The 13,913-nt window shown below is 27.3% G+C and overlaps 1 protein-coding gene across 1 annotated transcript in view; it reads left to right on the top strand.

The window, feature by feature from the left end:
• LOC133330514 (teneurin-m) overlaps positions 1 to 13,913 on the top strand; it is a 275,178-nt gene that overhangs the window by 175,117 nt on the left and 86,148 nt on the right. The window contains exon 2 of the mRNA XM_061538951.1: positions 10,951 to 11,136. Within this exon, the coding sequence (XP_061394935.1) occupies positions 11,013 to 11,136 (124 nt within the window). The 5' untranslated portion in view covers positions 10,951 to 11,012. The remainder of the gene's footprint in view (positions 1 to 10,950; positions 11,137 to 13,913) is intronic.

The following is a 13,913-nucleotide window of genomic DNA, read 5'->3' as shown; positions in this document are numbered from 1 at the left end:
AACCTTATTAAATTAAACCATTATGGGCAAAAATAATTTTTATTGAAGAAAATAACAAACATAATAAAATAAAAATAATACTAACATTTTTATGGGAATTTTTTTTTCAAAAAAAATTTATTTGACACCTAAAAGTAGACTTTAAAAATTTTTACTATTAAAAAACATACATAACTATTGGCTTTAATTTTTTTATTATAAAAGAAACTTACATAAAAATAAGCCTTTATGGGAAAAAATAATTTTTATGGAAAAAAAAATTACAAAATAAAAAATAATAATAATAAAATTTTTATGGGGTATTTTTTTTAGAAAAAATAAATTTGACACCTAAAAGTAGGCTTTAAAAATTTTTACTATTAAAAAAACATACATAACTATTGACTTTCAAGTTCATGGTATTTGATTGGATTTTTGGCTTATTTTAAAGAAAACTAAATTTAACGCCTAAAAGTAGACTTCAAATTATTAAATATTTAAATAACACCCAATTTACAACTTTTATACAATTTTTGTGACATTTAAAAAAAAATATTTCTTTTTTTTTATTGTCCATTTTTCAAGAAAAAATTATTCTGACACCTAAAAGTAGGCTTTACTTTTTTTAAATAAATATCAAAAAAGTACCCAATCTTAAATTTTCAAGTTCATAGAACTTTCGACTACACTTTGTATGGCTTCTAGTTTTCTGTTTTAATATTTTTTTTCTCTCACTCTATAATAGCCTACCACTTAGTCCCATCTTCTCCCCAATGCACCCCTCCATCCGCCCCAAAAAAAATATACTCCACATTGCTTGGTTTTACTACTCTTTGGAGACTCATAAAATATGAAAGAAAGTTATATTGCAACAAAAGTAGTAGAAACAAAAGCAAAACAAAAGCAAGCCACTTGAAACCAGCAAATATTAACAAAAAAACAATGGACAAGGAAAAATGAAACAACAACTACAACAATAACATAAAAACAAACAAAAAAACTAAATAAAGTTTCAAGTAAAAAATGTGGCTTGATTTCTTTTTTTCTAGTTACGGCCTTCTGAAACGGCCTGACTGCCTGCCTGCCCTTTTTCTCTCCAGAGGATTTCAAGTAGTTTTTTTTCAAGTAATGCATGCCAATAACAAAACACAAACAACAACAACAAATGCAATATCAAACAAAAAATCCCCAACAAACTGAAATAAAAGAAAAAAATGTTTCTTTCTGGAAAGGCATACTTTTAGGGGTTGCCAACAAAAAAACGTCTTACATTTTTATTTGCCAAAACACTAGAACACACACACACACTCTCAGAAATAGCAATATTATGTCTTAAGAAAAATTTTATATATTTTTTTATTTTTATTTACATAGAAAAAGAACACACACACACACATAAACATAATTTTGAAATGGGAGAGTGTGAGGGTTTTTTATATATAAGGCCAAGTGGAGGCTGTAAATATTTTTTAATAATATTTTTTTATTTTTATTTTCCTTGTGGCATTGTGCTGCAATTATAAAAATAAAACGTCTCTGGAGAACTAGATATAAGCCAAATAAAAAAAATTTTGGGAAGGCCAGCACACTCCGTAAGCATTTGGTATTACAAAATTTGGGGCATACTTTTAGGGCGCCAAGAAGTAAAAGATTTGTTTTCACCCAAATTATGGGAATGAAATTAGAAAAAAAATTAAAACTAAATTAGAACAAAAAGTCTAGCATTTGATTTTATTAAAAATAAAAAAAAACAAATTTATTAAAAATATATATGATACCCTTCACCACTATGCGTATATTAAACAGTTGCATCCTAACAGACCTCGGACCATTATTATGACATTGGATGAACTAAAATATGTAATCCTTATATATGTAAATCGATTTCAAACAAATATCAATCGGACGTCCGTTGGACTGTGTCTGTAATTCTACAAAACACAACTACGTTATTCTCAAATTGTGCAAAATTTCATGTCAATCTGACAATGACATGAGGAGTTTAGTGCACCATATTGGGTCTTTGGTACACCATTCACATAAAATCGGACGAACCTATATATATGGGAGCTATATCTAAATCTGGACCGATTTTCACGAAACTTGGCAGACATCATTCTAGACTCAATTAAGTGAGCTATGAAAAATTTCGTGCAAATCGAAAGATATATAGGGACTTTGGTGCATAATTTACCTTAAATCGGACGAAACTATATATGGGAGCTATATCTAAATCTGGACCGATTTGCACGAAACTTGGCACACATCATTCTAGACTCAATTAAGTGAGCTATGCCAAATTTCGAGCAAATCGAAAGATATATAGGCACTTTGGTGCGCCATTTTCATAAAATCGGACGAACCTATATATGGGAGCTATATCTAAATCTGAACCGATTTTCTCGAAACTTGGCACACATCATTCTGGACCTAATTCAGTACTCTATGCCAAATTTCGTGCAAATCTAAAGATATATAGGCACTTTGGTGCACAATTTACCTTAAATCGGACGAAACGATATATGGGAGCTATATCTAAATCTGAATCGATTTTCTCGAAAATTGGCACACATTATTCTGGAACTAATTCAGTACGCTATGCCAAATTTCGTGCAATTCGAAACATATATAGGGACTTTGGTGTACCATTTACATAAAATCGGACGAAAATATATATGGGAGCTATATCTAAATCTGAACCGATTTTTCCCAATTTCAATAGGGTTCGTCCTTGGGCCAAATAAATGAGCTGTGCCAAATTTCATCCAATTCGAATTATAAATGCGACCTGTAATTTGTTTACAATTTAACACCAACAGACGGACGGACATGCATAAATCGACTTAGAAAGTGATTTTAGGCATATTCTCAAAAGGGTCTGCTTCGTTTTCTTTTGCCTGTTACAAACATTTGCACAAAGACATAATACCTTGTACCACAGTTTAAATACATTCATACATATATAATATTTATTATTTTTAAGGAAAAATAAAAATAAATATTTAAGGAAAAATGTGAACAACAAATCTGTTGCCTACTTTTACGTGTAGATTCATTTTAATGTGCACAAAATTTCTTATTTAATTTTTTTGACATAATTTAAATTTATATTTAACATAGAAATATTTAAAAAACAATTATTTACAAAAAAATATATTCTAACAAAATTTGTTGCCTACTTTTAGGCTCACATTTTTTAATTTACAATTTTCTCAAAATATTTGTTTACATTTTTATTTTTAAATAAAAAAAATTAAAAATTTTTCTCAAAATATTTGTGTTTACATATTTATTTTCAAATAATAAAAAAAAATAAAAAAATATTTTTTAATTTAAAAAAATATGCATTAACAAAATGTGTTGCCTACTTTTAGGTTCATGTTTTTTTAAATTAACAATTTTCTCAAAATATTTGTTTACATTTTTATTTTTAAATAAAAAAATTTAAAAAAAAATATTTTTTTATTTACAAAAATATATACATTAACAAAATGTGGTGCCTACTTTTAGGTAAAGTTTTTTTAATTTTATTTTTTTTTTTTAATTTCTAATTTCTTTTTAACATCTTCGACTCCTATAAATCCAATTTAGCCGCACCAAAGAAACAAAAGTTTTACTTTTTTTCTCATAAACTGAAATAAATAAAATATGTATTGCCTACTTTTGGGGGGCGTTGTGGCCTTAATATAGTTTCTTTGGTTCCTATTACACCATCAGAATTAAAGTTTTTTCTACTTTTTTGGAATGGCTGTTCTTTTCTGTTCAGTTCCTTTTATTTTATTATTATTGTTGTTTTTGTTGTTATGGGTCAAAATGGAGAAGACAAATAAACTTTGTTCTTTTTTTGGTTTTGGAAATAATTTGCGGATTTATTATGATTAAAACAAACTGTCAACCATAACATAAACTTTATTATTGTTTAACATGGCCAGAAAAAAGTTTTCTTTATTTTATTTTTATTCCCAACGTCATATTGATGCCAAAGAATGGATGAGTGTGTGTGTGTGTGTGAAAAAGTGTCTGTTTTATTAGATTTTTGATTTGTGGTTGTAAAACGAAACAACAACAACAACAAAAACCAAATAAAATTCCTTTTGGTAGCATAGACATAATATTTTCAGACACAAACACACACATATACACCAATACAGCCATACGAAACAATTTTATGTATGAAAGTCACGTGCTTACAGTTTGGCGCCCAACCTAACCAACCAAGCCAACCAGAGGAATTTCATAGACTTCGACGAACCGAACAAAAAAAGAAGAAGCAGAAGCTAAAAAAGTAATGTTTAACTTTTATTTTTCCACCAACAATACCGAAAAAAGAAATACAACACCAGCTGATGCCGATGCCGATGCTGCGAGTACAGCTGGCCATGTTCTTAATGTTTTTTTGGTGCCAGCATTCCGATCTTTCTTCTTCTATTTCTTTTTTTTGTGGGCCACTGTTATACCTTTTGCATACTAAATAGTTAAGTAAATATCATAAATTATGTGTACCTGCTCGGGCAGCTGTAAATGTTTTATATTTTTTTGTCTTGCTCTTGCAAATTTTTTTTTTGTAGGGTATAATTTTAGGAGCTCAAAAAATTGCTTTATGATAAGAAATTTCTGTGGTTTTTTCTGGTTAAATTATTTATTTTTTTTTTTTTTGTTTTTTGAAGCAATAAAATATTTTGTTAAAATTACCTTAATGATAAGATTCGGAAAAAACAAGAAACAACATTTGCTACCTTGAATTTTATTATCAAACTAAAATGTGTAGCATACTTTTAGGAGTTGACTTTATATCTTGGAGTAATAAAATGCGTGGAACTTAGACGAAATAGGATAATAATAAAAAAAATTGATTAATAAAAATTAAAGCATATTTTTGGGGACAAAAATATTTAAAAAAAAGAAGTTTGAAAAAAAATGTGTAGCATACTTTCAGGAGTTGAGTTTTTAAAATGTGAATAAAAATTGGGGAGAATTTTCTTTTGGGGAGTAATAAAAAATTTCGAACTTAGGAGAATTGCGATAATAATAAAAAATTTGATCAATAAAAATTAAAGCACATTCTAAATTTTGGGGGCAAGAAAAATATTTAAAAAAAAGTAAAAATTTAAAAAAAATTATCAATGTGTTACCTATAAAATATTAAAAAATAATAACTTTTGGGGCAAAATTTAAAATTATTGAAATATTATTTAAAAAAAAAAAAAAATTCTCTAAAAATTTAAATTTAAATAATTTTTTTTTAAATAAATTAAATTTTCTATTTTTTTCTATTGCCCATTTTAGGGCCCATACCCATTATTTTTTTCATTTTCCCCATTTTGCCAACATCAATATATTTTTATCATTTAATTACATTAATTACATGTCACCTTAACAATGCTCGAAAAAAAAACAACAACCACAATATTTTTACCAACCAACAAAATTTTACAATTATTGTTATCTATGAGATAGATATGTTTGCACTCACACACACACATGTTCTCACATATATATCAGCTAGCTAACCAAACCAACAACCATTTACATAGCATTTTAGACATTCCATTACTAATTAAAATTAACAACTGTAATTGCCATCAACATAATTGATATTTGTGGTTGGGTGTTTTTTTTTGTGATATAAATATGTATGTATTTTATATATACATATATGTATGTACATGTATACATTTTTGGTATAAAATAGACATCAAGCAGCCGCCAACCAACCAACCAACCAATGATTAACTGATTTAAATTTTTGAAATAATTAGAATGGAATATATGGACAATATTAATTTTGGAAAAAAGATAAAAATATTCCCCTAAATGTAGGCAATAGAAAATTTAAAAAAAATTAAATTAATTAATATTAAATTTGAAAACAATATTTTTAAATTAAAATGGAATTTATGGACAATATTATTATAATATTAATTTAGAAGAAACAAAAAATTGTAATAATAATTCTCCCAAATGTAGGCAATAAAAATTAAAAAAATAATTTTACAATTAAAAAAAACAAAAAGCATATTAAATTATTAATTAAAACAAAATGGATATTAAAAAAAAATTAAAAAAAAAATCTTCCTTAAAATAGGCTACAAATTTTTTATTTAAAAAAACGATCTAAAAGTAGGCAACAAAATTTTCAAAAAAAAATTTTTGCTTTACAAAATAGTTTCTATTGAGGCAGCTATAAAAAATAATTAAGTTATAGAAACTAATTTGCAAAGAAAATATTTTTTTCAGTAAAATTTTTAAAAAAAATCGACCTAAAAGTAGGCAACAAAATTTAAAAATTTGAACCGATTTTCACGAAACTTTGCACACATCATTCTAGACCTAATTCATTATGCTGTGCCAAATTTCGTGGAAATCGAAAGATGTTAAGGGCCCTTGGTACACAATTTACCTTAAATCGGACGAAAATATATATGGGAGCTATATCTAAATCTGATCCGATTTTCAGGAAACTTAACACACATTATTCTAGACCTTATTCATTACGCTGTGCCAAATTTCGTGCAAATCGAAAAATATACAGGGACTTTGGTACACCATTTTCCTTAAATCGGGCTAAGCGATATATGGGAGCTGTATATAAATCTGACCGATTTTCACGAAACTTTGCACAAATCATTCTAGACCTTATTCATTACGCTGTGCCAAATTTCGTGCAAATCGAAATATGTTAAGGGACTTTGGTGCACCATTTACATTATATCGGACGAAAATATATATGGGAGTTATATCTAAAGCTGGACCGATTTTCAGGAAGCTTAACACACATCATTCTAGACTTAATTCAGTATGCTATACCAAATTTCGTGGAAATCAAAACATATATAGGGACTTTGGTACACAATTTACCTTAACTTGGACGAAAATATATACCGAAGCTATATCTAAATCTGAACCGATTTTCACGAAATTTAACACACATCATACTAGACCTTATTCATTACGCTGTGCCAAATTTCGTGCAATTCGAAAGATGTATAGAGACTTTGGTACACCATTTACCTGAACCGATTTTTCCCAATTTCGTCCTTGAGCCAAATAATTTTTTCAAAAATTTTCTGAAAGGTAAAAAAAGTCGAATAAAAAATTATAGGCTAAAAAATTTTGAAATTGGAAAATAAAAATAATTCTGGACCAAGCGTAAATGAACTCCCATGTCCTTAGCTGAGTAAATCGTATTTAAAAAATTTTTTTTTTGGAAAAAAATGTTTTGTCCATGGAACCCCTTCAGGCATTGGTTACTTTGGTGACTGGACAAAAATTTGTATTGCATCGAGAGAAAAAAAAACCCCGGCATATTGGCAATTTGTAGAAAATTTTTGCCAGGGGAACAACCTGCTCTCTCCGAAGTGCAGCTGCACCAATGAGGTTTATATGTAGTTGTTGGTTTTGTTATTCTTTTTTGTGGACTCTTGGTTGTTGTTCTTGCCTTTGCAATCATCAGAAAGTTCAGTCAAGCGTCAAACAAAAATGTTGCTAGTTAAAATTGCATACCAAGTTTTTTTTTTGATTTTCTGTTGATTTTTTTTCCGAAAAAAGTGTATGTGTGTGTGTGTGTTTGTGTGAGTGCCAAAAATACCAAACATAACCAATCAATCGAGAATCAAACAGGACAGCCAGCCCAGCCAGTCCAACCAACCGGCCATCGAACTAACCAACCAATCAGTCAGTCAGTCAGGCTGTGCAGTCATTCACCCAACCAACCAGTCAGCCACCCAGCCAGTCATTCAGTCAGTCAGTTGACTGGCTACAAAGTCAAAGTGGGTGAATTTGAGTGCTTTGACTTTATTGTTTGACTTGCTGTTTGATTTTTTCCTCTGTGCACTAAATATTGGCATTTCATTATTGTAAATGAAATCTCTAACTTTTGGGGCATATACATAGAGACATAGGCACATACACAACACAAACTCACACATATACACACACACTCACTCACATGGACATTTTGTAACAGCTATATTTATATTGGGCCAACACTCAACACAACACAACAACAACATCTATGTTTATATTACAGATTGATCTTTGTTGGTATAGAAAGTTGAGAGTTATGTATGTTAGTGTGTGTGTAACTTTGATTGCAATGGTAGTGGTAAACTGGGCAACTAATGTATTTTTCCTGTATGAAATATTGTGGCTGTTGTTGTTGTTATTATTGCTGTTATGTTACTGTTGATGTAGTGGTCGCCAAATATTGACATACTACTTGAAATTGACAGCAATTGCAATACTTGGAAACACACACACACACAGGGACACATATATACACAAAAATAAGCACACACATACATAAACTCAAATGTGTATTTGTGTGTATGTGCTCAGATTTAATTTTGTAGTTAATTTAATTTTTATTCAATAAATTTATTTTTTTTTAATTTCCCAACAATTTTTATTTTCTTATTAAATATAAAATATTTTCGATTATTTATTAAAGCCTACTTAAGGGCGTTTAAATTCGATTTTTTGTTTGCAATTTCTAATTACTTATTAATTTAGTTGTAATAATTTTGAGCCATGTATGTGTGTGTGAATATTTTAATAGAATTTACTTAGTCATCTATATGTTTGCATATAAAAGTGTTAATTTCATAATTTTTATAGCATACCCTAAGGGGCAAAATATTAAAATTTCATTTCATTTGTGAATTAGCCTTTGATGACATCTGTTATGCAAACAATTTGCTAATTCATGCACACAGCACAAACAAAAAATTTGCACAGTTAATTAGGTGGACCAATGGAAAGGATGGAGGAGGGGGAAGGGGGGAATGGGAAGAGGGAAATCAAGAAGAAGGAGGTGAGAAGGCTTGGGGTGAGAAGCAAGAAGCTTAAAGAGCTAAATGGAAATCGAATGGAGGCAAAAAATTGGGAAAAATATCTATTTAAATAGGTTGTAAATTTTTTAAAGGTTGAATTATTTTTTTTCTATCATTGTAAAGCATACTTTTAGGCAACATTCAATTTTTTTAAAATTTATTTTTTGTTAATTTTTTTAATTGATATTTTAGTAATGAATTTATAGTATTTTAGCAGATTTATGAAATAAATATTTTTTGAAGTTTTATAACAAAAAAAAATTTAATTTTTGTAGCATATTTTTAGGCAGTTGAAAATTTTAACTATTTTATTGTTATACATATAAAATTTTGTATTCTATTAATAAATAAATGAAATTAGGGCAGATTTACAAAAAAAATATTTTTGAAATTTTTTAAAATAAAATTTAATTTTTGTAGCAGACTTTTAGGCAGTTGAAAAAAATAAATTGTTTGCTTTTCCTTCAACATTAACAAAATTATTAATTAAAATATTAAAAAACTAATTTTTACAAATTTGTATTCTTGCAAAAAATGAAAAAAAATATTTTTCAAATTTGCAGCATATTTTTAGGCGTTAAAATAATTTTTTGATCAGAAATATATTGTTTTGGAATATATATTTTTTTGGATTTCAAAATATTCTAAAAAATCATGGAAAAAAAATTGTCTAATTTTTTTTGGAATTATGCAGCATACTTTTAGGCACAATAAAATATAATTTTTATAATAATGATAAATATTAATTGGCAAACTATTTTTATATTTAGAAATTAATTCTCTGGATTAAAAAAAAATAATCCAAAAATTCAAGAAAACCCTAAACCAAATGTTTTTAATAACTGCCTATATTTTTTTCGAATTTTACAGCATACTTTTAGGCACAATAAAATATATTTTTTAATATCGATTACTATTATTGGCAAACTATAAAAAATAAAAAAACATTTTTTTAATAATTAAGTACAAAATTTAATTAAAAACAGTTAATAAAAAATTGTAGCATATTTTTAGGCATTAGAAATTCCTTTTGTGTTTAGAAATATATTTTTTGGGAATATATATACATTTTTTATTACAAAATATTCTAAAGAATCATGGAAGACCTGAACCAAATGCTTTTAATTATTGCCTATATTTTTTTTGAATTTTTAAAGCATACTTTTAGGCACAATAAAATATATTTTTTTAATAATGATTAATATTATTTGGCAAGCTATTATAAAAAGTAAAAAAATAATTTTTTAATTTAATAATAAATTTAAATAATTAAAGCTAATAAAAAATTTGTAGCATATTTTTAGGCGTTAAAAATTCTGTTTGTAATTACAAATAATTTAAAAAAAAAAAAACTCATAGAAGATCTCAACGAAAAGTTTTAAAAAACATTTCTACATACCTTTTTGACAAATTGCAGCATACTTTTAGGCACAAGAAAATATATTTTTTATAGTAATGATTATTATTAGTTGAAAAACTGTTATAAAAGAATTGTTTATTTAATAATAAATGTAATAAATTAAGTTAATAATAAATTAAAAAAATCAAAATTTTGCAGCATACTTTTAGGCATTCGAAAAATATTTTAATGTTTGATTAAATTTTTTGGTTACAAAATATTTAAAAAAAATCGTTGAAGCCCCTAACCAAATGCTATTAAAAAATGTCTGTGATTTTTTAATATTTTAAAGCATACTTTTAGGCAATATAAAATATTTTTAAAACAATTATTAATTATATTTGTCAAACTATTATAACAAATCCAAAAATACAATTTTTCAATTTAATAATAAATTAAATAATTAATGTTAATAATAAATTAAAAAAATTAAAAATTTTGCAACATACTTGTTGGCGTTTGAAGTATATTTTTATTTTCCAATTACATTATTTGGTTTAAAAATATTTAAAAAAATCGTTAAAAATCCAAACCATATGCTTTTAAAAATTGCCTAAGTTTTTTTAATCTTTTAGGCAATATAGAATATTTTTAACATTTGAAGCATACTTTTAGGCGTTCGAAAAATATTTTTTTGTATTTTAAATTATATATTTTTATTTATTTCTAACCCCTATCTAAATATTCTCATTATACTCACATTGTTTTTTTTTCTCCCCTTCCTCTTTCTCTCCTTTTTAGGCTTCCTTCTCGAAGGAGTTACGCCTACGGCACCACCAGATGTACCACCTAGAAATCCCACAATGAGTCGCATGAATAATGGTCGTTTAGTCGCAGCCAATCCAAATGATTTGGGTGTCGATTTTGAGCCATCATGTCTGGTGCGTACACCCTCGGGCAACGTATACATTCCCAGCGGTAATTTAAGTAAGTAAACAAGATATTTTTTCATTTTTTCACAATATTGTTTTTCTCAATATTTTTTTTGGGAGTCATTTAGAAATAGAAATCGAAGTTAAAGGGAAATCAATATTTTTTTATTCCTGTTCTGTTTTGTTTTGGACAAATAAATTTTTTTCTACTAAACGCCAATGGCTACTTCTATGCAAAATATTTGCCAGCAATTTTACAATTTGAATGTTTTTTATTCTCTGATAGCCCTGTGGGTAACTCTCTCCCTCTCTCTGGACAACAATAACAACAAATCAATAAGAATTTCCATATAAATTCTGTTTTTTTGTTGTTATATTTTCTATTTTTCTATTGAACAATTCTTTTGAGTTTCCATTTTCCCCCGAAAACAAATGCATGTGATTTTCGCCCAATTTTCCATACATAGCCTAAAAGTATGCACATAAAAAAACATTTATGTTGTTTTGAATATTTTTGTTACAGGCAGGGGGAGGCATAGAAAAATATTTGCACAGACACACATAAATAGAAACATTTTGAAAAGGTGTTACTTTAATTGGAATAAAATATTTTTTACAAAAAGGCTTAAATGCAGTGCATACTTTTAGGGGGAGGGGAAAATAAAATAATTCCTACAATGGCTATGGGTATTAAAAAACTATATAAAAGCCTAGGAAGCTTTAAAAAATAATACTATGGTGCATACTTTTAGGATTCTAACTGTAAAATAAATTCCAGTGCCTACTTTTAGGCTAACAGAAAAAATATTTTTTATATTTTTTAATTTTAAATTCTACATTTTCAAATCATTTCATATGTGATTTTCACCCTCTACAAAAAAACAACATTCATCCTTGGACCTTTGATGTCAGGTTTTTTCTTCCCCTCAATGTCCTAGACAACAACCACTCACCCACACACACACAGCCACATATATTATGCGCATAATTTACAAAGAAATATGGCACATATGTTGGTTGGGATATTCTTCATTAGGTTTCCTTTTTTTGCAGTTTTCTCCTCTTCGTCCCCGCCTTTCCCCTACTTTCCCTCTCATTTTTTCTCTGTAAAACTTTTGTGTAAACTTTATGATTTTCCTATTTGGATTCTTCGGAGGAAATCCTTTTTTCTCATCGCCTTCTTCTCCGTTTTGGCTTCTCACTACATATCTACTATTATTATTATTGTTTTGGGGCACAAACCCACACACTCTCCCACATAGGAAGAAAGAAAAAATAGAGGCCAGATTTGCAGGAAAAAAAAGGTCAGCGGCAAATGAAAAGAAACCTTGTATAATTTGTGGCAACTTTTCGATTGTTGTTGTTGTTTGTTTGCTGGAGATAAGGGCACAATTTAGTTTTGAGGCCAAATGGAAATATGAAATGAAAGTTGGTTTTTGTTGTTGTTGTTCATATGAGAAGACGATTGCAGGAAAATTAAAACATATCTTGTGGGGGTTTATCTATCAAAGGGAAATCATTAAGATCATGTAGGGAACAAAGAATTGCAGAAGGTCAAAAATGTGTTGTTCTTGAGGCTGAAAGGGAATGTAAATGCCTTTGAAAAATAGCAAAACAACAAAATTGTATTGCCTACTTTTAGGCAATTTAAAATTGATGATTGAAAATGAAAAATTTTCAAAAAAAAAGTTCAAAGGGAAAAATTTCCCCAAAAAAATTAAAAAGGGGGAAAATTTTCCCCAAAATTAATTTCTTTAAAAATCATAATGAAATCATTTGAGAATCGTAATTTTTCATAATTGATGTCTAAAACTTGAAATTTCCAAAAAAAAGTCTTAAGGGAAATTTTTCCCCAAAAAAATTAAAAAGGGAAATTTTTCCCCAACACTTCTACTATTGTAAAAGTCATATTTTTCATTTCAGATTCATAATTTTTCACAATTGATGATTAAAAATGAACAATTTTCAAAAAATGTTCAAAGGGAAATTTTCCCCAAAAAAATTAAAAAGGGGAAAAATTTCACCAAATACAATTTACTTAAAAATCGTAATAAAACCATTTGAGAATCGTAATTTTTCACAAATGATGTCTAAAAATTTTAGTTTCAAAAAAAAAATCTTAAGTGAAAATTTTCCCCAAAATTTTTTTAAAGGGGAAAATTTTCCCCATAATAAATATGTCCCAAAAAGTCATAATTTTCATTTTAGAATCGCAATTTCTCATAATTGATGATCAAAAAGTGAAATTTTTAAATAAAAAAAATTGAGGGAAAAATTTCCCCAAAAATATGTTAAAGGGGAAATTTTCCCCACAATATATATGTCCCTAAAAGTCACAATTTTCATTTCAGAATCATAATTTTTCACAATAGATATCTAAAACTTGAAATTTCCAAAAAAAAAATCCTAGGGGAAAATTTTCCCCAAAAATATCACAAAGGGGAAAATTTTCCCTAGAATAAATATGTCTCTAAAACTCATAATTTTTATATTTAGAATTATAATTTTTCACAATTGATGTCTAAAAATTGAAATTTTCAAAAAAATCTTTAGGGAAAAATTTCCCCAAAAAATAGCTTAAAGGGGAAATTTTTCCCCAGAATAAATATGTCCCAAAAATTCATCATTTTCATTTCAGAATCGTTATTTTTTCATAATTGATCATTAAAAATTAAAATTTCCAAAAAAAAAAATCTGAAGGGAAAATTTTCCCCAAAAATATCTTAAAGGGGAAAATTTTCCCCAGAATAAATATGTCTCAAAAAGTCATAATTTTCATTATAGAAAAATTTTGCCTATGTAAATAGTTTCCCAAAAAGTCATAATTTTCAT

This window comes from Musca vetustissima, unplaced genomic scaffold, assembly GCF_032173495.1.
Source record: "Musca vetustissima isolate MV318-11 ecotype Yass unplaced genomic scaffold, APGP_CSIRO_Mvet_v1 utg4377, whole genome shotgun sequence".
Taxonomy (NCBI): Eukaryota; Metazoa; Arthropoda; class Insecta; order Diptera; family Muscidae; genus Musca; species Musca vetustissima.
Note: the sequence above shows the minus strand (reverse complement) of the source record. Positions and strands in the feature narration are given on the sequence as shown.